The sequence below is a fragment of the Emys orbicularis genome, chromosome 10 (assembly GCF_028017835.1).
Source record: "Emys orbicularis isolate rEmyOrb1 chromosome 10, rEmyOrb1.hap1, whole genome shotgun sequence".
Lineage (NCBI taxonomy): Eukaryota > Metazoa > Chordata > Testudines > Emydidae > Emys > Emys orbicularis.
In genome coordinates, this window is record NC_088692.1 from 42,495,068 (window position 1) to 42,522,496 (window position 27,429).

The 27,429-nt window shown below is 49.8% G+C and overlaps 1 protein-coding gene across 1 annotated transcript; it reads right to left on the reverse strand.

The window, feature by feature from the left end:
* Positions 1–584: 584 nt before the first annotated feature.
* TBC1D21 (TBC1 domain family member 21) lies at positions 585–27,212 on the reverse strand. The gene is made up of 11 exons (XM_065412812.1): positions 27,153–27,212; positions 26,130–26,237; positions 22,349–22,452; positions 19,811–19,905; positions 12,947–13,057; positions 11,306–11,406; positions 10,082–10,178; positions 8,931–9,028; positions 4,758–4,874; positions 716–805; positions 585–629 (listed from the first exon to the last, which is right to left on the reverse strand). Exons 1-11 carry the CDS (start codon positions 27,210–27,212, stop codon positions 585–587), a joined length of 1,026 nt encoding a protein of 341 aa, XP_065268884.1.
* Between the last annotated feature and the right edge of the window lie 217 nt (positions 27,213–27,429).

The following is a 27,429-nucleotide window of genomic DNA, read 5'->3' on the forward strand; positions in this document are numbered from 1 at the left end:
CCACCACCGGGTTTGCCAGAGTTACTAACAGCACCTGGGGCTAGTAGAATTGAACCTTAGTTGCCTTCTAGTGCCACAAGCTGTCTGCTCAGCTGGGGCATTCACACAGCACAGAGCCACAGCCTGCTGCAGCCAATGGAAGTCCTCTTCATGCCAGGGGGCTTTGGCTCAGGGCCTGAGAGACAGGGTGAACTGCAGGTTCAATTCTGCCTGATGCCACATGGGCTCACATACTAAGGGGTGGGCATGGCCCCAGGAGCCCCAGGGATTACTATGGTGGCTTTATGCCATTCTTGCACCTCCAGGAATTGGAGCTGGTCTAGGGCTGATGGCCCTCTGGGTGTACAACAGAGCAGCCCCTGCTGGGGGCTTCCTTCCAGCTGCCAGTGAGCTCCAGCTGCAGCCCTTTCCTCTCCAGCAGCAGTTACCTATGTCAGTCCTGCCCCACCCCTGAACTGATAGATCCCCTGGGGACGGGGGGCATTACTTGGTCTGTTTATATTGCCAGGGTGGCGCAGCAGCCAGGGCCAGACTCTGATGCCCACTCCGGGTCACACACACATTTATTGCTAACCCTTCTGTCTCTATGGATCTCCCTGAAGGAAGAACTCCTTCAGCTCATCTGGGACCTGTGGAGAAAAGGGGCTGGGTGAGACACTGATGAGATGATTCTCCCAGCCCTCCCATTCCGGCAGCACAAGCCTCTGTCCGTTACCTTGTCCTTGTGTTCCATGAGCAGTTTGTACATGGAGCAGGCTTTGGAGATCAGCTCATCTGCATCCAGGTCTATGATGTTCCCGCAGACCTACAGGAGGAAAGGAGACCAGAGACACCACCAACCAGGGTGGAGCAAATAGGGGGCAGGAGGCTGCTCCCCCAGTGGCCGTTAGCTGTATGTGGAGTGCCTTTTCAAGCCAATAGGTATCACCGAAGCTGGCACCATCACCCCCCAACCCTGCCACTACTCAAAACCTGGCTCTCCTGCCTGCTGAATGTTCTAACCAGGGCAGGGGGTATCTGATGTGGTAGCTAGGACTGGGTGACTCAGCTCCCAGGAGCTACCTGTATCTTCATCCAAGTCTGAACACTATGCATTTTTGACATTTGCTTCACTTTTTTATTCTCACGTTTCCCATTCTTTATTTCATCCCCTCCTTCTACTTCCCACCAGGTATTACAATCATAGAATGCAGTGCTGAAAGGGACCTTGAGGGGACATCTAGTCCAACCCCCTGCATTAAGACAGGACCAGGTAAACCTAGATCATCCCTGACAGGGTTTGGGAATCTCCTGAGAGATTCTGCTCTGATACGATATACAGCAGTCTCCTCTCCACTCTGCCCTGCAGATCTTTGGCGCATTCTACGATGGGGAGAGGTGACCTGGTCCCATGGAGGCTAAGGCCTAAGGAGTAGAGCTGAGTAGGAAACAGTTTTCCTGTCCTGTGAAAAATTTTGAAATTAAAAAAAAAATCTCATCCCGCATCAGGATGAACCAGAGAGACAGAGCCCCACCCCAGAATAGTCCAGGGGCTATTCCCCTGGGATGTGACAGACTGCAGTTTCAGTCCCTGCTCTGCTGTATTGGGAGCAGGAATGTGACCGTAAGTGTCCCAAGTGAGTGCTCTGATCACTAGGCTATTGATTGGTCTGAAGTGGGTCATTTGCTCCCTGTGGTTTTGACCAGAAATCCCATCCTGGACCTGAGAAACCTTCCCACCGAATGTCCAGTGGAAACTGGCCCTTTCGTGCAAATGTTTCAGTTTAGAAAACTCAGCATTTTTGTATGAAAAACCTGGGGCTCTGCCATTGACTGTGGGGTGACCTTGGGCAAGTCCCTGTCCCTCTGTTTCACCTCCTGGCCCTTGCCTGTTTAGATTGTTGGGCAGGGAGTGTCTCTTATTGTGCCTAGCACAACAGGACCCCAATCTCTAGTGGTCCTACTGTAATATTAATAAAAAGTAATGCACATTCAACAGGACATGCCGGTCACTGAAGATGCTTGGAGAGACAATGAGTTCAGGACAGTCTGGAGGAGGTTTAGACAACCATCCATGTTCATGGGTGCTGAACTGAACCACTTCATCTTTTAGACCATCTGTAAATTTTAGGGGTGCCAAATGCAAAACTAGAGGAGGGTCAAGAGAAGTGGCAATCATGAAAAGGTTATATCAGGGAATCTTAGAAATGAGAGGCAGGAAAGAGCTATTAGGTGTTGGAATACCTACTATTTCCCATAGGAGGCTACTCCACAGCCTCACAGATCTAACTGTCAGGAGAGTCGCTCTGATGTTTTCCATTGCTGGCTTTTATCTGATGATTACTCCTATTTATTCCTCTTTTGATCATCCAAACAAGCCTTTTCCTTTATTGGTATTTCAAATCTTTAAATACTGAACACAGCCATCACTCCTGTCCCTCCCCCACACTTCCTTCAGGGAACCTATCCTATATTACACATGCAAACCTACATTAAAAGACCACGAAGACTGCAAAGTCAAGAACTCAAACATTAGGATGGGCCAGAATTAAGGTTTCTGGGCACCCTTAATTGGGCTCCCCTTGCGTGTATGTATTATGATACAGTCTTTAATTATATGATCACATACTATCTTTTCCACAGGACCCCTGCCTCTTTTAGTAGGAGCTCCCCTCCCCCCTCCCCCACCAGATTTCAAGTCCTAGTCCCAAAGCAGGAGGGGAGAGGAGGGGAGAGCTTCAAAAAATGGTTGTGAGAATTTTTAACATGGGCAAAACAACGTATCTTTCCCTAATCTTGTTATCAGAAATGTCTGAATTGCTTTTGCTGAAACTTTCCAAAAATAATCAGCCTGAGGCTGACACCTAGCATGGGAAATTTCAGCCAGAATAGTTACAGTTTGGCAAACGTATGAGCAAGTGTAAACATGGCCATATAAAAGAAAGTGTTGGAGAACTTTAACTCCAGGCAGCACTACTAGCTCTGCCTATAATAAATCTTTCCTCATAAGTCCTCTTGAAGAATTAATTTGCTGCATTAGGAAGGAACCAGGGATCTAGATTCTTAATTCCCTTTTTTGACATGAAAATTGCCCCTTTGTCCTTCCCCATCCATTCTCAGAGATTATAGCTTGAAAAATTGAAATGGGACCTCTTCACAAAGGTCAGGCTAGGAATCAGATCTGATGCCAAGCTTCCTTCAAGTTCTGCATATCAGGAAAGGACCAAGTTGTAGACTTTGGATCTGGCTCCTGGTTTGAATATCCCCAAAGCTCAGGGGGTTTAGGATTCTGAGTTCATATTTGGGCTCATGTCCACTAAAAACACTGAACTCACATTTGAGAAAAGTGCCACTTGACTACTTTGGAGAATGGCAACCAGGACAGGCAGAGCTCATGCTGTGGAAGTGCATGCTTCCCTCAGTGTTCCCTACCAATATGTCCTATCCCTGAGCGGGGAGGCCCACCTCAGCGAGTGAGTGTGTCCTTTCAATCACATTCATTGTTTGGCCTCTGCCAACAAGGGGGCTGTAGTGAGGCGATGTGGCTCCCCGCCGCCCCGGAGGGGGAAGAGCCCATCCAGAGGCCGGAGTGTGCGGAGCTAGGGAGCTCTGAGCCCGCCCCTCAGAGGGTCAGGCGGCGACCCAGAAGTATAAAAGCTCGCCCTCACAGCTCAGTCAGGCCCCAGCCGCCGGAGAGACCAGATGTCTCCAGCCTAGCTCGTGGCTGGGAAGACCCCGCGGCCCAAGGCGGCCGCCAGGACTGGCCGGGCCTGCCCTGCGCCCGCTATCCGGAGGAGCTGCCGGACCTGTCGATCAATCCCTGCCCTGACGAACCTATGATCCTGGATCCCCCAGAGGCCGACACCAGGACCCAGGTAGGCCCCGAGGGGGAGTGTGGAAGTAGCCCGGGGGCAGCTGACCCCTGTCTGGCTGCAGCACTGCCAAAGCCTATGTCAGTGTGTTGCGGCCAGGATCCCCACTGACAGCAGCGGGTCTTCTGCTGCTGCTAGGGCCCCGGGCTGGGACGCAGTGGAGTGGGAGGGCCTGCATCCCCCCTGCCACCCAACCCGTGGGTGGCAGTCTCCCCCTCTCCCAGGCCTTTTGAGGCTTGGGCCTACTATTGTTGCTCAGCCCTGACTGAGGGCCTGAGCTCCTGACTCAGCGTTTGTTGCCCCGCCCTGACCTAGGGCCTGGGCTAAACACTCTTGCTTGCTGCTCAGCCCTGACTGATGGTCTGAGCTTCTGACTCAGTGTTTGCTGCCCCGCCTGGACCTAGGGCCTGGGCTAAATACTCCTGCTAGTTGCTCAGCCCTGACTGAGGGCCTGAGCCCCTGACGTAGCATTGGTGCCCCGCCCTGAGCCAGGGTCGGGCTTACTGTGTCTTCCAGGACTGCAAGGGCTGCCGAGGGAGACCCTGCAGCCGGACGAAGTACCCAAGCACCAGTGTGTAGTGAGCCGGTGTGGCTCCCCGCCACCCCGGAGAGGGTCGAGCCCCGGCAAACCCTTGTACAGGGGCCGATCCATACCAAGCAGAAAGGTATGTCAGGTGATGTAGCTAGCTGTCCACTGGGACCTGGCCTGAGACCCATCAACTTATCTCACTCAGGGCACCAAACAGCAGCCTGAAGGCAACAACCCTCTATTGCTATTGAGAAGGGCTGGAATTGAACCCCTCTCCTAGAGGGGTGATGCAGTGCATCCCATTCCCCCCTCATCTATTGATTTCCTGGGGGGCGGGGAGCTGTGTTACACACCAAGCTCCCTGCTGGCTGGCTCACCATTAAAATGTCATCTCCACCCATATTTTCGCGGAGGATTTGGTCTCTGACACTCTGCAGCATAGTGTAGGCCACGATCACTTGGAAATTTCTGCAGGGCATCCCCATCAGGAATACCTTGGAAGAAACAGACCATGGGCCAGAATCAGTGAAAAACATCAGAGGTGATTCCCATGCTCCACCCAAACCCAGCGGAATCTGAACCTTTTGTTTCAGGAACCAAACATGAGGAACTAACAGCCTATAGCACCTTTTATGCTGGAGGATCCCAAAGCTTTTCATAGACTATATCTTTGAGATCACTGAGTCATCTGCCATTCAAATGCAACCACCTGTGTGGTGGAACAAGGCAGCTATTTCAGAGCATGCAGCAACACTACACAAATAAATAGGGGAAATGGAGAAACAGTTGCTGCACATGAAATTACAGGAGCAATTTTAGGGAGGGTTGGGCTTGTGGTTTAGGCACATGAATGCAACTGAGAAGAGCTGGCTTCAATTCCCACCTCTGCCACAGATTCCCTTATCCTCTTTGACCTCAGCTTCCCACCTGAGTGTAAAGCAGGGATCAATTTAGAGGATATGTTCTTAGGGGGTAGGTACCGTCTCCTGCTATATGTACAGCGCCTAGCAAAATAGGGCCCTGATCTTGGCCGACAACACTGGAGCTAATGATACTCCTCTTGCAAAATACGTAGTAGGGGCTCTTTATCAAAAACAAGTGCCTAGGCCCTTGGCTTGACATCTCAGCCAAAACATGGCACCTGCAACAGCACAGAGCCCCCTGACTTGCTGGATCCATACAGACTCCACTATATTAAGCAAGTGCAAATTAACCATATACCAATATTGGTCGTTCATCTTTCAATGAATTCATCCACTTGGTCTGAGCTGCATTTGCTGCTGGGTGAACTGATTCTAGGTTTTGCTCAAGGGCAAAGTAGCTTTTGATATCTTTTTGGAGACTCACTTGGCCAAATAATCTCACTTCCAGCATTGTCTGCACAGGGTGTTCAGACACCATCCTCCCCATCCCAGACAGAATTTCCCCTTCCATGGCACAGCCCTGAGACCTCAGCAGGAAGGGCGAGCATGGAGAGAGAGCTCTGTGCAAATACCAATTGAGATATGAAAACCACCGGGGAGAGGGCCGGGAAATGAGAACACTAAGTGAGTGGTTTGGTTTGGTGGAGCAAGAATCCTGTTGCTGCAGCAATCCTCCCTTAGCCTTGGAACTTGGAGACACACACAGGGCTTTGGATAGCTACTGGGGTAAAGGCGGTAGGCAAATTCTCAGCTGGTGTAAATCAGCAGTTACTGATTTCAATGAGGCAGCATTGTCCAGTGTGTAGAGCACTGGGCTAGAACTCAGGAGATCTGGATACTAACCCTGGCTAACCTGTGGTGAGACTTGGACAAGTCTCTGTGCCTCAGTTTCCCCATTTAAGGTAATGATCCTTGCCTCATTTGTGAGCAGCTTTAAGAGCTATTGATGAAGAGCACTAGATGTTGTCATCTTTCAAGCTGAGGGGAATTACATGAGGGAAGACTGCCAGTGGGCAAACCACAAGAAAGTCTCACAGATTCAGAGGCTCACTCGAAATATCTGAACCTCTCTGTACAGCCCTGCAAATCTGCAGACATTCACTTCATCTTCGCAGATAGTGGAATGGATGCAAATACAACCGTGCAGGGCTCTACTCACCAGTGGTGCCTAGCCCGCGGCGTCCGACTCAGGCAGCCTGTGGGGCGTGGCATGCTCAGGCCGGCGGCAGCAGCCAGTGCCTGGGGCTGAGCGGCAGGTTGGAGTCAGGATTGCCCAGCACCCGCTCGCTGCGACACTTCCTGTCCAGCAGCTTGGGCTCCTCAGGTAGCACCAGCATCCCCACCATGGCCCAGCCCGGCAGCTCTGGCCGCGCTCCTGGGCCGCAGGGCCCGCCCACGGCCACGGGGATTGGAGTGGGTGGGGCCCCGGTGGGGCCCCACCCCTCCACCCCGCTGTGATGCAACACCCACTGCTGCTGCCGTGTGCCATCGCTCACGAGCCCCTGGGGAGCAGCACATGATGTGCCACCCCTTCCCCACAGCCACCCCCTCTGCACCGCCCCTTCTTAGGGTTGCTAACTTTCTAATTTCACAAAAACGAACTTCCTTGCCATGCCCCTTCCCCGCCCCTTCCCCAAGGCCCCGCCCCTACCCTGCCCCTTCTCTGAGGGCCCGGCCCCCTTTCCTCCAGCCCCCCTCCCTCCATCACTCACTCTCCCCCACCCTGTGGGGTGCAGGCTCCAAGAGGGGGCTCAGGGCTGGAGCAGGGGGTTAGGGTATCTGGGAGGGAGTTTGGGTGCAGGAGGGGGCTCATGGCTGGGGCAGGTGGTTGGGGTGCGGGCTACTGGGAGGGTATTTGGGTGCAGGAGGGTGTTCTGACCTGGGAATGGGGGTTGGGGTGCAGGTGGGGGTATGGGGTCTGGGAAGGAGTTAGGGTGCAGGAGGGGGTTCCAACCTGGGGTAGGGGATTCGGGGTGCAGGCTCCAGCCAGGCGACGTTTACCTGAGGCAGCTCCTGGTCAGTGGTACAGCAGGGCTAAGGCAGGCTCCCTGCCTGCCCTGGCTCCTCGCTGCTCCCAGAAGCAGCAGGCATGTCTGGCTCTTAGGTGCAGGGGTGGCCAGGCGGCTCTACCCGGTGTGCACTGTCCGCGCCCGCAGGCACTGCCCCCCCCAGCTCCCATTGGCCACAGTTCCCTGGGGCAGCGCACAGAGCTTCCCTGATTACACCTGCACCTAGGGGCCACAGGGAAATGCCAGTCACTTCCGGGAGCAGCGCGGCGCCGGGCAGGCAGGGAGCCTGCCTTAGCCCCGCTGTGCCGCCGACCGGACTTTTAGTGGCCTGGTCAGCAGTGCTGACCAGAGCCACCAGGGTCCCTTTTTGACCGGGCGTTCCGGTTGAAAACCAGATGCCTAGCAACCCTACCCTTCTCCTCAAGACCCCACCCCCACACTACTCCTTATCCCCAGTCACCACCATCGCGCTGCCTCTTCCCTGCAAGACCTTGCCCCCCCCCGCCCCTCCCTCCCATCGCTAGCCCTTGTGAGACAGCTTGCTGCTGTGGGTGTGGATGCAAATACAGGTAAAAGTCAGCTAGCGGATTGCGGATCTGATCGCGGGCAAAAACTGAATCTTTTCAACCAAAACCCAAAATATTTCAATTTGGAAATGCTGCTGCCGATGCCTCATGGAAGCTGTAATTGAGCTGCCTCATTCTCCCAGTCTCAAAAATCACCATCATCATTCCTAGATCTTATCTAAGTGCTTTTCATCAGCATGTCTCAAAGTGCTTTACAAATGAGGGCAATATCCTTACCCCATTTTAAAGATGGGGAAACTGGGGCACAGGGCGGGGCTGTGATTTACCCAAGGTCACCAAGCAGGCTAGTGAAAAAGCCTAAAATAGAACCCAGGACTCCAAAGTCAAAGTCCACAGTTTCTATAGGCCAGGCTTCCTAGGCAGACTTCATCTCCCATGATGCATCACAGCCTCCCCTCTTGAAGAGGAAAAGTAGTGCATAATGGGAATCCCTGGATGGTGCATTATGAGAGATGTAGACCCATAGAGGTCCTAGAGAAGAATGGGTACAAGAGGCAATAGAACTACAACTCCCATGAGACACTAGGACAGTATTACCAAATCAAACTGCTCTAGGAATTGTTTTGGGGAAGCTCTCTGGGTGGAGGTCAGTCTGGATTATTGCAATGGTCCATTCTGGCCTTGGAATCTATGACATATTTCAGCTTTCAGGAGATTGGTTTTTCAAGAATAACAAACAAACAAAAATAATCAAAATTTCCCAAGGAAAGCAGCCACTTCTCATGAAGATTTTTTTTCTGTCAAAAAAAAAAAAATCCATCTAAAAACAATTTAGAGGGAACATTTGTGACCAGCCTTAGTTTCCAGTCCCACTTTGGAGTGGGCCATGTCATCAGTCCTCAATCACAGAAATGATGCAAGGGGTGATTAGTTCATTACCCTGGAGTCACATCCACTCTGGCAAGTCACTCAGGCAGCTTCTCTGGCTGAGAATCTTTGCCCTCTGTAGGGAGAAAGGAAAGTCACAAATGCCAGGTATCCATCATGCCTCTAGGCGCCAGGAAAGCCAGAGAATGGCAGAAAGCTCTCACCTCCCACAGTCTCCAGACATCATCAAAGGATTTGAAGACTTGCTGGAAGAAGAGGCAAAACCAGGGGAACAGTGACTGCACAACTCTGCTCTTCCCTTCTGGAGGATGAGAAAAGCAAACTCAGGTCAGGGACTGAGACACACCTTACCATCCAGCTTGTGCAGGTATAAGTCAGAGAGTCTCACACTAGGGCACTCTTCTCAGTTGTTTTGTTTGCTGCACTACATGTTGGGTTGCCACCTTTAAAAGTTGGTTCTCCAGAGCAAACATCCTGTTGCAACGCCTCGACATTGCATCACCATGTTGCCAGCTCTCATTGTCATCAGGCAATGCAGCATCAGCATGTAGTGACATTGTCACAGAATGGGATGCTGTTACATTGCTGTGCAACGTCAAGGCATTGTCATGGCAACTCCATGCTATGTCATAACAAGAGGATGTTACACAGGCCCCAAAAGATGCCAAGACTCTGACGACCCATCCCCATGACATGTAGAACGTGAGTCAATATTGGAACTGTCCCATGGAAACTGGGATGTATTGGCAACCCCAGTCATTCTCAAGCCTTCTAGTTAAACCCATGTAATGTCCCTGGAAGTGGCATGGAGATAGAGTGTAGGACCTGGAGGGGAAGGAAGAGCTTGGATTTTCCACCAAGGTGACATCAGTAGAGGAAGCCAGGTCTGGCCTTTCTAGTCTGAGGAAAGGACAGCTCAGTGCAGGAAAGGAGCCTTAAAAGAGAAATTCCTGTCAGGGATGGTCTTGGTTTACTTGGTCCTGCCACAGCACAGGGGGCTGGACTTGATGACTTTGCATGGTTCCTTCCATCCCCACAGCTCGGTGATTCTATGAAATGCAAGAGGACCACTCCCTCTACCCATCCTTGTGAAATTCACAAGATTGTGGTAGAGAAAGACAGGAAAAGAGGATGGGGAGGGTTGAGATTCCTGCTCCAATGCCAGGAAATCCAGGATATGGGACCTCTGCTCAGGGCCTCAGCCTCCATGCACATGAGATGTGGCAGAACTAGGCGAAACCTGTGCAAACGGTTCCTTTGTTTTGCTTCCAACGCCTGGAAATTACACCACCTGAGCTCCAGTAGCATTTGCTTTGTGGTTCTCTGGGTAGAGAAGGAGAGTAGTAGGACTTACCCAAGTGCTTTGCAAAGATGGGATCCATAAATGCAATCACGGCTTTCAGCATTATCAGATTTTTCCCGACCCCAATGTTCACGACACAACTGTGCTCCTGGAAGAGACAATTCAGGAAGGCTTGGAGGACAGGAAGAGAACAGATGGCCCAGCTTGGCTACAACCTCCTGTTAAATCCATGAAGCCAAATTCATCCTTCCCATAATTCCATTGGCCTTACCCCAGGAATGGATCTGGCCAGGGTTTACACTACCAAGATCTATGTGAAACAAGCCCCTGCATGAGTCACCAACTCAGTTTCAACCTGGGACCTCCTGAATTGTAGTATAGATTGCTACTGCTTAAGCAAAAGGTACACTCCCAGTAGCTGGTAGCAGCAGTAGGATGTTACCCTCTGGCGGACCAGTCATTAAACACAAACTCCGTGCACACTGTTGCTTATGTTTCTCTGTTTCTGTAAGCATGCACTATTATGTCTAGAGTTAAACATACATTAGATATAACCTCTGCTTGCATGGTGCTCATAGACACCTGGCTTGCGTGGTGTCCAAGGTGGTCTGTCTTTCTGAGACAGCCAGGGGGCGCCGCCTTTGGCTTGCCAACTTGGAGAGGTGCAATGCCCTGAGAAGCATGGTGGGAAGTCATGGTGAGGACAGCGTCTTACTGGATATTTGTTTGCAGCTTTCCTGGGCTGGCTTTATCCAACAAGGTGCCAATCTACAAAACCCAGGAGCCTCTTTGCTTCAGTTCTGGTAAGTTTGGCCTATTGGGTTAGTAGGAGCTAGGAAACAGTTGATTCCCTCCCACCCTTCATTCTGAATGATGGGGATGTTTTGCCAAATTGCTGTTCAAGGTCTTCTGATGTTGCAACTACCTCCCCAACTATCCAGCTTTCCACCAGCAGCCTGGGCATCTCCTGCAGGGCTGGCTCAGCGTGGCTTGGTAGGTGGGACATGGGTCAAGTCACGCCATTTGTCATACAGGGGGTGGCGCAGGGTGGCTGGGAGGAAAAGTTGAGTTGGGTGACTTATCACTGGGGATGAGAGGGTGGACTTGCAAACCAGGAGGGGGCAGACTGGCCCTCTTCTCTCTGGGGTGTCTGCCACAGCTGGGTGTGGATGGTCAGGTCAGGCAGATTGCCTCCAGGAAGCGTTGCTGCAGGCTGGTCAACTGGATGGCTCAGTGAGGGCACAAAGCCAGGGCCCTACAAACCCTCTGACCTACTGTTTTCTGGAGGAAGAATTGAAACAGCCAGTAGACCTCATGTTCCTTCTCCACCAGCAACTGGAATAGCAGGAGCATCTCGTGGAACCCCTGCTGGTACTCTGCCAGGAGAGAGAACACACAGACACACCCCCACGCGTACAGATAGACATATGTGCAAACAAACTACTGCAGCAGTCCAGAAACATGCTACGAAACAGCATGTCCCTGGGGATTAGGTTAATATGCTCATGGAAGCTCTCCTCCCACTTGATAACAGGGATTTGTGGACGGAGCTCACCAAGACAATGAAAGTCCCCACCCTCTTAAGTGAGGGAGGGGCAACAAATTCCAGAAATGAACAGATCAAAGAGGAATGAAGTACAGGCATGGGGTGCAGGTCACAGGGTCTAACCCAGGGGCTCACTGCCCTGTGGAAGAGTCACATGGGCAGTAGTGGAGATCAAAGTCCTTTGTTTATCCATAGCTTGGGCAGTGCCATTGCTAGCCCCTCCCCTCCACCCCTGGGTCGCAACTCTGACTGGGAGGGGTCACCACTAGTGGGGACAGGGGAATTCAGTTCCAGTGACCCACGTGAGCCTTGGCCTCTTTGTGAGACAGTCTGCATGAGTGCACAATGCACAGTTCCCTAACACCCTGGGGGATTTGCCCTTGCACAGAACGCAGATTGTGGGAGCTTAGTTGGTCACTGGGGGGCAGGGACCGCACAGGCAGGGTTGGGGGAGGGTTTAACTGTGTTCTGTTTTACCAGGTCCTTGTAATGTGCCCATCACTGTGGTGTCTGGGCATGTTCCAGGAGTGCATTCTGTGGCATGGTTGGCATGTCACCATTTGGTTTGGGAGAGGAGGGATTTTGGCCATACTTGAATAGGAAACCTGAAAGTGATACAAACATGTCCCTTTCACTACCACCCAGCCCCCTAGTCACCCCACTTCCCATGATCCCTCACTGTGTCCCAGTCACCCCACTGCCCATGATTTCCCTGGCCCAATCACCACCTCCTATTCTTCTACATGTGGTTTTCCCCCTGCCATTCTGCATACCCCTCGCCTGTCCTGCCATCTCGCTCAGTGGAAAGCACCTGCACATCCCTCTTTCAGAAATGAGCTTCAGTAGGGTGACCATATTTCCCAAAGAGAAAATGGGACACCCCCAGCAGCTCACCAGAGGCCCCCCCATGCTATTGCCAGTTGCTGGAACCCTGCCCCCCTCCTCCCCCATGCCATGTCCATCCCTGGAACCCTGACGGGGGGGGGGAGCGCAGTCCCCGCAGGAGGCTGTTGCCTGTTGCTGGAACCCTACGGGGGGGCCACACATGCTGGAATTCTGGAACCTGCTTCCTCCCCCCAGCCCTGCCTCCCCCCTGCAGGGGGCTGATATCTCCACTTGCCCCCTCAGCACCGTACCCCACTTTTGTGACAAAAGAGGGCATTTGACCATTTTGCTCTTGCCAACTGATCATGTCAGCAAGAGGAAACAGGACAAATGCCCACCTTTTGGAAAAAAAGTTGGGATGGCCGGGACAGGGCTTAAAAAAGGGACTGTCCCAGCCAAAACGGGACGTATGATCACTGTAAGCCTCAGAGACATGATAAGAATCCTTTGCCGATGCCCAGGTGTGCCGCTGCCCCAGCACTCACCAGCCTCCGTGTTGCATACGTAACTTAGCAGAAGGATCTTCTCCAGCTGTTTCTTGTCCACTATGGCGTAGCCTTGTGCGTCTCGGAGGTACAGTCTCTGCAGGTCAGAGTCTGTTGTGGGAGAAACAGCCATGTTTCCCTTATGGAGGCAGAAGCCCGGAGCAGACTGCATCGCTGGCTCAGATCTTGCAGCCCTCCTGAGGTGAAGGGGAGCTTACAGATTCCTTATTTCCTACTTGTTTGCTAGCTGCAGAACTATCCAAAGAAATGCATGTGATATTATGACTGGATATACTGAGACAGGTTCTTTGCCTGGCTCTGTTCCCTTTCCACTGATCTGGGTGTGGGATCTGGCCCAATCTCCACTGCCGAGGATTTCCTTGGCTGGAGGGAGTCTACAGTGGGCATACAGCTGGCATAGTTGGCTTCTGGTCCACCCTCTCCTTCTGGCTCTGGTTCAGAGGGCATATCAAAGGCAGACAGGGGCATGCTCAGGGAGGGAAGGAGAGGGGATGTGTCCAGATCACATTATGCTCTGGCTATCATCAGCTGGCTGACAGTCCTCGAAAGACTAATGCTAGCCTGGAGTGCTTTATCCTGCGCCAGGATTGTGCAGAGAATAAGCGAGCCATAACCAGCTCCCCCTCCATACTGCACTGAGTGGAAAATTAATACAGTGCAGAATCTGGCCCCTGCAATGCTCTTACTGTATGTGACTGGCCTGTGCAGAGACCCCGGGGATGGGTATATTAGAAATGCCTATGATAGACAGAATGGATGTTGTGGTAAAACAGCTGTGGTGAGGTGAGCAGTATGAAAGGGCTCTGAGCTCAGAATCTCAAAGCTGCTGATAGGTGGCAGGGTATTCTAGGTCCACAATCAGTCCCAGCATGCTGGCAGTGCTACATCTTCAATGTGAATGTTGGATTTCAGTAGGCTGCGGTACTGCGTGTACCTCTGTGGGCTTATAACCCCTTAGTAGCAAGAAATAAAGAGAAGAGAAATTCTGCTCAAATAGGCAAACTCTTTGCTAGGTGAAATCCAAATCTCAAAATGTACTGCTGAGGGAAGAATACATTGGTCAAGTACCTGGATGTGGCAGCACCAGCTGCTGCTAAACTACACTTCTACAGCTGCTAATAACTCACCAAATGGCAGATAATGTGTGTTACTTTAAATCAGTGTTCTGCATCCAGAATTACTGGCTGTGGGTCTTTCTGATTGGGTGCAAGTGGCCCAGGGGGAGTGGCAAAGTAGGACCTTGGAATGTTGGGAAACACAACTTTCTCTGAGCCAAGTTGAACAAGGGAGCTGCACTGGAACCACGACTGAACTTGGAGGAGACAATTGTTGGTATCCACTATTTAAGTGCGTATCTGTTTACATAGAGGCAAAATGTGATTTCTTTTACACTCAGTTGGAGTCAAGGTGATAAAAACACATTCTGCTGAATGCATGACAGTTCTCAATGCTTTGCTGTTGAATTGGGAGGGCGTATCTAGTGGAGTCCCACAGTCCTGGGTTTGATATTATTCAATATGTTCATTAATGACTTGGATTATGGAGTGGAGAGTGTGACGTTGCACCCCATAACGCTTTATAGAAATATGCTTATGAGTATAAATATGACATAACTGAAATATGTTTTATGCTAGATATACCATGTAACATATCTTTGCAAAGGTTATGATCTACTGAATATATTCATACTATTTGTATGCATGTATCATTTTTATATCTGAAGTTATGAGCATTGGCTGTATGCTTGTATTTAAAGTGTTTGCTGTAGGAAGCACATAAGGCAGATTTGGTCAACATAGTGTGAAGGGGCTATTCAAGTAATTGGGAATACTTAACTAACAATGGACTTTGGGAGATGGCAATCCACATCTGAGCTTTCCTGGGAATGTTCAAACTAACATAGAATCATAGAATATCAGGGTTGGAAGGGACCTCAGGAGGTCATCTAGTCCAACCCCCTGCTCAAAGCAGGACCAATTCCCAACTAAATCATCCCAGCCAGGGCTTTGTCAAGCCGGGCCTTAAAAACCTCCAAGGAAGGAGATTCCACGACCTCCCTAGGTAAAGCATTCCAGTGCTTCACCACCCTCCTAGTGAAATAGTGTTTCCTAATATCCAACCTAGACCTCCCCCACTGCAACTTGAGACCATTGCTCCTTGTTCTGTCATCTGCCACCACTGAGAACAGCCGAGCTCCATCCTCTTTGGAACCCCCCCTCAGGTAGTTGAAAGCAGCTATCAAATCCCCTCTCATTCTTCTCTTCTGGAGACTAAACAATCCCAGTTCCCTCAGCCTCTCCTCATAAGTCATGTGCTCCAGACCCCTAATAATTTTTGTTGCCCTCCGCTGGACTCTTTCCAATATTTCCGCATCCTTCTTGTAGTGTGGGCCCCAAAACTGGACACAGTACTCCAGATGAGGCCTCACCAATGTCGCATAAAGGGGAACGATCACGTCCCTCGATCTGCTGGCAATGCCCCTACTTATACAGCCCAAAATGCCATTAGCCTTCTTGGCAACAAGAGCACACTGTTGACTCATATCCAGCTTCTCGTCCACTGTGACCCCTAGGTCCTTTTCTGCAGAACTGCTACCTAGCCATTCGGTCCCTAGTCTGTAGCAGTGCATAGGATTCTTCCATCCTAAGTGCAGGACTCTGCACTTGTCCTTGTTGAACCTCATCAGGTTTCTTTTGGCCCAATCCTCCAATTTGTCTAGGTCCCTCTGTATCTGATCCCTACCCTCCAGCGTATCTACCACACCTCCCAGTTTAGTGTCATCTGCAAACTTGCTGAGAGTGCAGTCCACACCATCCTCCAGATCATTAATAAAGATATTAAACAAAACTGGCCCCAGGACCGACCCTTGGGGCACTCCGCTTGAAACCGGCTGCCAACTAGACATGGAGCCATTGATCACTACCCGTTGAGCCCGACGATCTAGCCAGCTTTCTATCCACCTTACAGTCCATTTATTCAGCCCATACTTCTTTAACATGTAAACAATGGCGTCAGCCTGCAAAAAGCTGAATCATTCATAGAAATGTGACTTGCCCAGGTGGCTAGAGACCCCATCTTGCGGCTGTGATGTTACACAGAGAAAGACTATATAAGGCCCTAGAAACCCCTCAATTTTGTCTTCAGCTGGCTCAGAAGATAGCCTCTCCACCCCAAAGAGATGCCTGAAAGAAACTGGAACAAAAAACAGTAACTACGGGGGTGTGAGTGATTGCTGAACCCAGACTAGGAAGGAGTCTAGTCTGTGAAAGAAGTTTATTGGAACATCTCTGAGGGTGAGATTTACCTGCATTTAGTTTCCTACTGTATTAGGCTTAGACGTACGTGTTTTTGTTTTATTTTTATTGGTGATTTACTTTGTTCTGTCTGTTATTACTTGGAACCACTTAAATCCTACTTTTTATATTTAATAAAATCACGTTTTGCTTATTAATTAAACCAGAGCAAGTATTAATACCTGGGGGAGCAAACAGCTGTGCATATCTCTCTATCAGTGTTATAGAGGGTGGACAATTTATGAGTTTACCCTGTATAAGCTTTATACAGAGTAAAATGGATTTATTTGGGGTTTGGATCCCATTGGGAACTGGGTATCTGGGTGCTAGAGATGGGAGCACTTCTTAAGCTGTTTTCAGTTAAGCCTGCAGCTTTGGGGAGACGTGGTTCAGACGTGGCTCTGTGTTTGCAGCAGGCTAGCGTGTCTGGCTCAACAAGACAGGGTACTGAAGTCCGAAGCTGGCAGGGAAAATGGGCTCAGAGGTAGTCCCAGCACATCAGGTGGCAGTCCCAAGGGGGTTTCTGTGACCCAACCCGTCACAGAAAGTATGCTTATAAAATCTGCAGATGACGCAAAGCTGGGAGAGGTTGTAAGTACCATGGAGGAAGGATTAGAATTCAAAACTACCTTGACAAATTAGATTATTGGTCTGAAATAAACAAGGTGAAATTCAATAAAGACAAGTGCAAACTACTTCACTTAGGAAGGAAAAATCAAATGCATAACTATACAAGGGGAATAATTGTCTAGGTTTTAGTACTGCTGAAAAGGGTCTGGGGGTTATAGTGAATCACAAATGGAATGTGAGTCAATAGTGTGATGCACTTGTGAAAAAGGCTCATATCATTCTGGGGTGTATTAACAGGAGTGTTGTATATAAGACACGGGAGGTAACTGTCCCGATCTGCTCAGCACTGGTGAAGCCTCAGCTCACCAAACTTTAGGAAAGTTGTGAATAAACTGGCAAGAGTCCACAGGAGAGCAACAAAAATGATAAAAGGTTTTGAAAACCTGACTTCTGAGGAAAGGTTTAAAAAAACCCTGGTCATGTTTAGTCTTGAGAAAAGAAGGCTGAGGAGGACCTAATAACAGCGTGCAAAGATGTTAAGGGTTGTTGTAAAGAGAATGGGGATCAATTGTTCTCCATGACAAGAGCAATGGGCTTAATCTGCAGCAAGGAAGATTTAGGTTAGATATTAGGAAAACCTTTCTAACTGTAAGGGGAGTTAAGCTCTGGAACAGGCTTCTAAGGGAGGTTGTGGAATCCCTGTCATTGGAGGTTTTAAGAACAGGTTGGACAAAAATCTGGGGATGGTCTAGGTTTACTTGGTCCTGCCTCAGTGTAGGGGGCTGCACTAGATGACCTCTCATTGTTCCTTCCAATGCATTTCTATGACTCTGATTTTTCTAAGGCTCTCCACCAGGATGGAGAATCAATTGCTTCTAAAGTATCCACCCAGTCCTACCTCAGTGCTAAGGCTCCTTCCTGTCTCAGCTGGTTGATTTATGCAAGTTACAAATCAGTGTAACATTAAGTTTGCAGTATCGTTTAATATTCCTTTTGTTGTACAACTGGGAGAAGACTAAATGAGAATCTGAATATAATAATGCTAATCACTTTTGTAGTTCCTTTCATCCACAAGCAATTGACCCCGAGGGGATTTCCAGACTCCTAGTCTCTCTCTTACTACATCTCTATCTAGTATCTTTCTTTACTGGGTCACTTGACCCATCTCTGAAATGCTCATGGCTCCAGGCAAAGATGTGGAATTCATTAGCTCAAGAAATCAAATACTGCAGTTCAGGACTAGAAGAATGCCACAAAGTGGAACTGCAGGGCGGGAGTTTAGGTAAGCAGCGATGTAATTACTTGAGTTGGAATTTGGCCAGGACACCAGGGTTAACACTCCTGCTCTTCCCAATAGCAATGACTAGCAGTGATCAGGACCTTGGTTTTACATCTCATTTGAAAGGCAGTGCTTCTGGCAGTACAGTCAGGGCCGGCTCTGGCTTTTTTGCCGCCCCAGGCAAAAAAGCCTCCGGCGCCCCCCCCCCCCCGTGGGGGGGGGGGCGCGGAGCCCGGGGGGGCAGCGGCTGGAGCCCCGGGGCGAGGGTGGCGAGCCCCGGCGGGGGCTCCGCTCTCCCCCCGGCGGGGGCTCCGCTCTCCCCCCGGCGGCCGGGGGCAGGGTGCGGGGGGGGAGGGCGGCGAGCCCCGGCGGGGGCTCCGCTCTCCCCCCGGCGGGGGCTCCGCTCTCCCCCCGGCGGCCGGGGACAGGGTGCGGGGGGGGAGGGCGGCGAGCCCCGGTGGGGGCTCCGCTCTCCCGCCGGGGGGAGGGGGCAGGGTGCGGGGGGGGAGGGTGGCGAGCCCCGGCAGGGGCTCCGCTCTCCCCCCGGCGGCCGGGGGCAGGGCGCGGGGGGGGAGGGCGGCGAGCCCCGGCGGGGGCTCCGCTCTCCCGCCGGGGGGAGGGCGGCTGGAGCCCCGGGGCGAGGGTGGCGAGCCCCGGCGGGGGCTCCGCTCTTCCCCCGGCGGGGGCTCCGCTCTCCCCCCGGCGGCCGGGGGCAGGGCGCGGGGGGGGAGGGCGGCGAGCCCTGGCGGGGGCTCCGCTCTCCCGCCGGGGGGAGGGCGGCTGGAGCCCCGGGGCGAGGGTGGCGAGCCCCGGCGGCCAGGGGCAGGGCGCGGGGGGGGGGGGAGGGCGGCGAGCCCTGGCGGGGGCTCCGCTCTCCCGCCGGGGGGAGGGCGGCTGGAGCCCCGGGGCGAGGGTGGCGAGCCCCGGCGGGGGCTCCGCTCTCCCCCCGGCGGCCGGGGGCAGGGTGCGGGGGGGGAGGGCGGCGAGCCCCGGCGGGGGCTCCGCTCTCCCGCCGGGGGGAGGGCGGCTGGAGCCCCGGGGCGAGGGTGGCGAGCCCCGGCGGCCGGGGGCAGGGCGCGGGGGGGGGGGGGAGGGCGGCGAGCCCCGGCGGGGATCGCCGCTCTCCCCCCGGCAGCCGGGGGGAGGGCGCGGGGGGGAGGGCGGACAGAGCGCCGGGGGGAGGGCGGCGAGCCCGGCTGTGGCCCCGCTCTCCCCGGCGGCCCGAGCGCCGCGCCGCCCCCCTCCAGGTGCCGCCCCAAGCACCAGCTTGGTTGCCTGGTGCCTGGAGCCGGCCCTGAGTACAGTGCCCCCTCGAACAGTGTCAGGGCGGTGGTCCAAATCATTAATGATACAGAAAGAACAGTGATACCTAGTGAATCATAACAATAATATTCCTGACTGCACCTGGAGGTCTGCCTCCAGATAAAGTTACGTCCAATACTGCTTAACAGATGAGATGGAAAATGATCACACGCCGAGGAATGAAATCAAACTACAGGTGTTAGACTTCTGAAAGGCAAACAGATCACAGTACTTGAGCCATTTGAGTCAGAATCTCCAGTGAAGGGTGATCACTGGAGCTTAGGGAGATCCATGTGACAAGGGGCTAGCGACCTGGCAAATCACATTGATTCATCTATCTGTTCCCCCCCAGCTCCTCTACCCCTGGAAACACCCAATTCAACCCCTGTGACAACTTACTGATGAAGCTGCAGACCTGCATGAAGTCCCTGTGCTCTGTCTCCAGTAACGGTTGGATCTTGTCATACATATTGCACAAGGCCTCGTAACTTTTCCTGAAAGAATGCGGGAGGTAGCTATTGAGAACACGCTGCAAGAATTGAGCATAACGTCATAAGGGATTGGTAAGAGTTTTGCACCATCAGAACCTGGTGAATGAAGATTCACAGTAAATGAAGGAAATCAGGGGGGTAGGAAAGAGGCAGTTGATCTGTTTTATTTAGAAATTGTCCCCAGTTTTGCAACTAGGTTGCAAAAAATGAATAATTTTACCAAGATTTTAATTTTGGTTGTCTAGCTAATATTGCAATGAACTGGCATGTGCATGCGCACCACTACCCTCTGCAAACCTGTCCAACTTCACATTGGTAATGCTGACAGCCTTGTGTGGGTCATTGGCAGTGGAGATGGAATGCGGGACCTCTGGATCTTAATATATGAGCCCTAAATCCTGAGCTAAAAGAGCTGTCTCTTCTAGACACTGCTGTGGCAGGCTCATCAATCTCCAGCTGACCTAGCCACCACAAGAGGAGAACAGAATGCATAGTTTACACATCCTAAGTCCTATACTGCTAACAACTGATAGAGATTCTCCATTAGCTCAAGAGCTAAAAGGCTGTGTTTTAGGAGCAGGAAGATCTGGGGCCTTATGCTCAGCTGGTATCTAGCAGAATAGTGTCCTGAAAGTCAGTCTTTTAGATTGTAGACTGCAGGTCAGGAACTGTCTCTCTTCTACATTTGTACAGCACCCAATACAAAGGGGTGATAGCACTATATAAATATTTACTATTACACTGATAACAAAGTGGCTGCTGGACTCTCTCCCAGCCGTCACTGTGAAGTTCTTAGGTGCTCTGGCGTGCACCCTAGTAACCTGGGTGGAAGGCCAGGGTTCTCCATGTAGCAGTTACAGTTTGGCAGGGAAAAGGGAAGGCTCCAGAAAATGTTTCAAAATAGAAATTCTAAAGGTAACTGCAGCATGCAGGGGTGTTAGACCCAAAACCGGGTCACCATAGGAAGACAAGCCATTAGCCCCTCCCCACCTTCTTCTAATCACACCTCCTGCTGGGGAGCCATCTTCAATGGTAACTGCCCCCACCCTTTCAGAGTGGCACTCTGTCCACCCCACTCGTGGCTGGTCACACATGCAGCAGAGGTCCTGGGTTTGCTCCCTGCTATTGCTGACCCAGTCACAGCGTGGAAATCCAGGTGTCTCTTCCACTCATTTATTGTTATTCTTCTGCCATGGGTAATAACTCCCTCCCCACCCTCATTTCCCTTGGCAGAGCTCACCTGCAGTTCCATGGAGCAATAGCAACACTTTAGCCCTACGCTCTGCTTGCACATTTAGGCTTTTCCCTCTGGTTTCTTCCAAGGCAAGTGCTAATGACCAGAGGATTCTGGAAACAAACTGAGATGCAAAGCAGCTGACAGCTGGAGGTCATCTGGGGAGCAACTTGTGATGTCAGTAGGGATTTCAGGGACAGACTGCTGCAGGATCTGACCCCTAAGGCTTGACCTCAGATATGTTCACATTCCCACTGAGGCACAGTTGCTGCACCTGTTTCCATCCAGTCCATGTCTGACCTCTACAAAGTAATGGTCCTGAGTGCATGGAAAGGTGCAAAATCCACCATGCAACTGCAATGGAGCCACTGAGCCTGTTATTAAAACAGTTAGAATCTACATCTCATTTATGCTAAGGCCATTCTATACCACTCAGCTTCAAGGGGACAGAAAGGGCTCTCAGAACATTCCCTCCTCAGCCAGTGCAAAGCTGGCATAGGGGCTGTGCCAGGCCATAGCATAGCGGGTGGCTCAGGGACATAGTTCGAATGTTCGGTACTACAGCTGGTCTGTTTTCCAAGGACCATAGGAGGCCCATGGGAAACAGAGTGTAAGTTGGAGCAGCCCTGAGGCTGGAAGGGAAGAAACCAAAAGAGAAGCTCAGCACAGTTGCTGTGGGATCACACCCTTGGGGCTGGTACCTGTGGACAATGAGGGTCCTGACTTTTGTCACCAGATTAAGAACCTGTTTTAATTAAATCTGTTCTACCGCATTCAAAGCTGACATAAGCGTGGCCCATCAGTATCTGCAAAGCCACCACCTTACCCTGTTAAATCCCTCCGTGGAACCCACCCATGATGCTTAGCCTTCATCGGGGTGCACTGGGTTGGCAAGTGGCAAGCTGGGACAGATGGGTTTCTGCTCAATTGTGATATCTCTTTCTCCCAACCCATTCACCCTGGAGTGTCTGTCTCGTCTCCCTGTGTGCCCTCTCTGACATGTGGACTGTGAGCTCTCTTCTTTGCTTCCTGTCTGCAGAGCTCCCAGCACAATGGGGCCTTGATCCTTGGCCGGGGTTCACAGATTCTACCATAGTCTGCATCATCATCATCATCATCAAATCTTCAGGGATGCCTGTGAAACCACCGGCTTCACCTGTGTACCTTCTGGAGCCCGATATAGAAGGACACTGCAAACAGATAGATCCATACCTCCTCATACTGTCAACAGTCAGCCTCTCGTCATGCGAACTCCTCCAGGAGTAGTAGCCAGTGAGAAACTTCCATGCCTCTGATCTCACTGCTGGATCCAGACCCTGAAAGGGATGGCAAGGTGAATACAGGGGGCTTTTATTGGCACAAAGGGCAGTTGGGCACCCACTTCCCAGGGAAAGTTCTGCGGCCTCAAACCTCTGAATATTTCCTTAGTCCTCATGTCTTGGTGTTTGGCCATAAAGTGAGATGGTCACCATTTTTGGGTCAAAACGTTTTTTGGATGGAAAACAGCTTTTTGATGAAAACAGAGTTTTTAATTTTAATTTTAATTTTTTAATTTTTTTTTTTAAAAAAACCTTTTAATTTTAATGGGGGGGGAGGGAGAAGAATGAGGTAAACAACTTTTTAATTTTTTTTTTAAAAAAAACCTTTTAATTTTAATGGGGGGGGAGGGAGAAGAATGAGGTAAACAACTTTGGTATACAAGCAAAAATCTTGGGTAAGTTGTTACTGATCGTTCTTACTGAAAATGGTGTTGTAAAACTCAAAAGTTTCTTGGCTTTTACTCTCAGTTCTTTCATCAACAAAACTGAAACATTTTCACAGGAAATTTCAAAACAAATATTTTTAAAATTTCCCATGACAAATAATTGGCATTTTCCAATTGGCTCTAACCATAACTAGGGCTGTCAAGCGATTGAAAAAATTAATTGCGATTAATCACGATTAAAACGATTAATCACGATTATTTGCACCGTTTAATTGCACTGTTAAACAATAATAGAATACCATTTATTTAAATATTTTTGGATGTTTTCTACATTTTCAAATATATTGATTTCTATTACAACACAGAATACAAAATGTAGAATGCTCACTTTATATTTATTTTTTATTACAAATATTTGCACTGAAAAAATAAAAGAAATAGTATTTTTCAATTCACTTAATACAAGTATGGTAGTGCAATCTCTTTATCATGAAAGTTGAACTTAAAAAATGTAGAATTATGTACAAAAAATAATTGCATTCAAAAATAAAACAATGTAAAACTTTAGAGCCTACAAATCCACTCAGTCCTACTTCAGCCAATCGCTCAGACAAAGAAGTTTGGCTACAATTTGCAGGAGATAATGATGCCCGCTTTTTGTTTCCAATGTCACCTGAAAGTGAGAATAGACATTCACATGGCACTGTTGTAACCGGCGTCGCAAGATATTTACGTGCCAGATGCCCTAAAGATTCATATGTCCCTCCATTCCAGAGGACATGCGTCCATGCTGATGACAGGTTCTGCTTGATAATGATCCAAAGCAGAGCGGACCGACACATATTCATTTTCATCATCTGAGTCAGATGCCAGAAGGCTGATTTTCATTTTTAGTGGTTTGGGTTCTGTAGTTTCTACATTGGCAGGGCCGGCTCCAGCGTTTTTGCCGCCCCAAGCGGCAGAAAAAAAAAAAGAAGCCGCGATTGGCGGCACTTTGGCAGCAGCTCAACCGCCGCTGCTTCATTCTTCAGCGGCAATTCGGCGGCCGGTCCTTCCCTCCGAGAGGGACTGAGGGACCCGCTGCCGAATTACCGCCGAAGAACCAGACGTGCCACCCCTTTCCGTTGGCCGCCCCAAGCACCTGCTTGCTGCGCTGGTGCCTGGAGCTGGCCCTGTGCATTGGAGTGTTGCTCTTTTAACTCTTCTGAAAGCATGCTCCACACCTTGTCCCTCTCAGATTTTGGACGGCACTTCAGATTCTTAAACCTTGGGTTGAGTGCTGTAGCTATTTTTAGAAATCTCACATTGGAACCTTCTTTGCAGTTTGTCAAATCTGCTGTGAAAGTGTTCTTAAAATCAACATATGCTGGGTCATCATCCGAGACTACAATAACATGAAATATATGGCAGAATGCAGGTAAAACAGAACAGGAGACATACAATTATTCCCCAAGGAGTTCAGTCACAAATTTAATTAATGCATTATTTTTTTAACGAGCATCTTTAGCATGGACTCATGTCCTCTGGAATGGTGGCTGAAGCATGAAGGGGCATACGAATATTTAGCATATCTGGCATTAAAGACCTTGCAACACTGGTTGCAAAAGTGCCATGTGAACACCTGTTTTCACTTTCAGGTGACATTGTAAATCAGAAGCAGGCAGCATTATCTCCTGTGAATGTAACCAAACTTGTTTGTCTTAGCGACTGGCTGAAAAAGAAGTAGGACTGAGTAGGACTAGGCTCTGAAGTTTTACATTGTTTTGTTTTTGAGTGCAGTTATGTAACAAAAAAATCTACATTTGTAAATTACACTTTCACAATAAAGAGATCGCACTACAGTACTTGTATGAGGTGAATTTAAAAATACTATTTCTTTTGTTTATCATTTTTACAGTGCAAATATTTGTAATAAAAATAATAATATAAAGTGAGCAGTGTATTCTTTGTATTCTGTGTTGTAATAGAAATCAATATATTTGAAAATGTAGAAAAACATCCAAAAATATTTAATAAAAAAAATAGAATACCAATTGAAATTTAACAGTGTGATTAATTGCGATTAATTTTTTAAATCACAATTAATTTTTTTGAGTTAATTGCATGAGTTAACTGTGATTACTTGACAGACCTAGCCATAACCCTTCTCTGGGCACAGCATAGCCAGAAGTTCAGAGCACTGCAATGGTGATTTTTGAGTCACAAGGTGAAATCTTGCAGCACAGGCACAAGGAGAACAAAATGCAAAATATGCAGATATCAGATTTTGTGCAAGTTAACCGAGGTCAGTGGAGTTGTGCAAGGGAAGATAGTGTCTGCAGGAGCCAGCACAAGAGCTAACTACCTGCATTTAAGGCTGAGCACTAAGATTTCTCACTAGTGGCAAAGCCGAAGGGGAACTAGGACATTGTCACAGTTCTCTGAAAAGGTGCCAGGTTGTCCGGAGTCAGCTCAGGTTTCCATGGCTGCTTTGATGAAAATTAAAAGCTATTTTTACTGGTTTAAAAAAAAACAGGTTATTTTGTGATAAAATATGTTCTCTCTCACTGGGCAAAAGTGAGTCATTTGTAAACAAACTCCAAAATACAAAAGCCAAATAAGCATAATGGCTGTATTGGAGTGGGCCAGGAATTCCTGTGTTTTACTGGGAAGCCAGTGAAAAATTAATATTTTTCACAGTGATTTTTTTGTCTAGTGATGCACAAACTTGAAACGATCAACGACATTTCTTCTAAAAAATGCTTGGATTCCAAATCGTCATAGCAACCTCAGCATGTGGTACTTCTAAAGTCTGATGGCCAGCGGAGGTCACCAACCCTACAGATGGATTAGCTGTCCTGAAATGAGCCTTAATCTTCTCTTAATCCCTGTATGGAGTTTGGCATTGCTGAAATAACACCAGATCCTTCCTTGTGAAGGAGCAGGTTCATGCCTCCCCCTGGAGGATGCTCCTCACCTAGGGAGAAGTGTGGCTGGCACAGAGCCAGTGTAGCTGCTCCTACATCATTCTTCCCTGCACCAGCTGCAGAGGCTGTGGCCTGGGGAAAAGGTGTGTGGAAGGGGCATTGCATTGGCAGCAGACTGCTCTCGCTTACACTGGTGGAAGGGTCCAGCCTGGCACCAGTATGGCCTCAGGATTGTGGGAGGATACAGGAGTTTTGACGCCACCTTTGTGCCCAGCCTGAGTGCTTCTTTGCTGCAGCTGGAGACCCTGCCTCAGGGCACACGATGCCCACCCTGCATAGCCCTCCCTGCTGACTGTCACATTTAAGAGCAGACCCTGCTCACCCTGTCCAGGATGTTGGATGAAATAAAATCCCGAGATTTCACCAGGTGGCCACTCTCATCAAAATACCCTTCCCACTCGGCCTTGTCGATAGGCATCTTCTTCATCCCCTGGAGACAGAAAGAGAGCTCAGAATTAACTCAAATCAAGAATTAGGTGAGCACAGGGGGCCCATTTGGCCTTAAAAATCTCTGAAAGCCAGGGAGATATCGACTCCAGGTCCCTCCTGCTGTGGATGTTAAAAACTCAGGGAAACTTCCAGAATTGGTGCCCAGCATCCTGGTTAAATTCCCTCTTAGGGATTGCACTGTGCTTACCTAATTCCCTGTGCACTTCAGCTGGAAAGTTATTATCCTTCATGTCTTGGCCTAAATTGCTATGTACTGTTGCTCTGTGCTGTTAAACAGCTGCTATGTTTCACCCCAGAGATGGCTGCACTTTAGTAGTGGGTAAAGTGATTGTAAAGCTTGTCTCATCAAGAATTTATAAAATCTTCTGACTGCCTTTGGGATGAGAATCTGTTACAGCCTCCAGCTACATAGCCTTAGCTCCAACTCTAACCATTTATGCTTTTAGTTCTGGAGGTCCCTGGTTCAATCCCCAACATGTTGGCTTTAAGCTCATGCTTTGAGATCAAGAGGTATGGGGTTCCATATAGAGAATATTAGTGACAGAAATACATTCTATCTCAATTCTTCCATGGTTCCCCTTATAATAGGTTTGTGATCTCTATTTTCAAGACAGGAAACTGATGCATAGAGAGTCCAAATATCTTGACGATACAGGAACTCGAGGGCAAAGCAAGCAGTTCTTTGTCTCAGGCTGAGACAAATATTGCTCTGGAGGAAGCCCCTTGCCTTTATATGCCTTTATTAAACTATCTTTAGTAGAGGCACCATGGCTGGTTTTCTGGGGCTTGCTCCAACTGCCACTGAGGTCAAAGGGAATCTTTCCATTAATCTTCCTGGGCTGTGGATCTATATTCTGGGATGGAAGTCCATTTGAATAGGGGAGGATGCACTTACCAGCAGAGATGAGAGAGATTTGATTAGTGAGATGCTCACATGTGGGGAGATGGTTTCCATAGCCCTTTCCACCTGCCCTTGGCAATTCCCACCAGAGCCCTGCAAGACAGGTGGGCATATGAAACCAAACCAAACAAGTTGGGGGTTTCGTAGCGCCTTTTTTTAAGTGTTTTTTTTTAAAAGGTTGTCCTGTCTCTGCCCACTCCAAGAGTACTGTAGAGGTGGTGCTTCCTGTCTCAAGAGCAGAAAGAGACTGAGCTGGTTGCTGATAGTTGCC

What these genes read in the sequence shown, in the direction of transcription:
- TBC1D21 (XM_065412812.1), bottom strand. Translation starts at nt 27,212, where the DNA reads ATGGAAACCATCTCCCCACATGTGAGCATCTCACTAATCAAATCTCTC. An exon ending in ACTGTTGACAGTATGAGGAG is followed by an intron (nt 19,906 to 22,348) that starts GTATGGATCTAT and finishes GCATTCTTTCAG; the next exon opens with GAAAAGTTACGAGGCCTTGT. An exon ending in CGTATGCAACACGGAGGCTG is followed by an intron (nt 11,407 to 12,946) that starts GTGAGTGCTGGG and finishes CTCTCCTGGCAG; the next exon opens with AGTACCAGCAGGGGTTCCAC.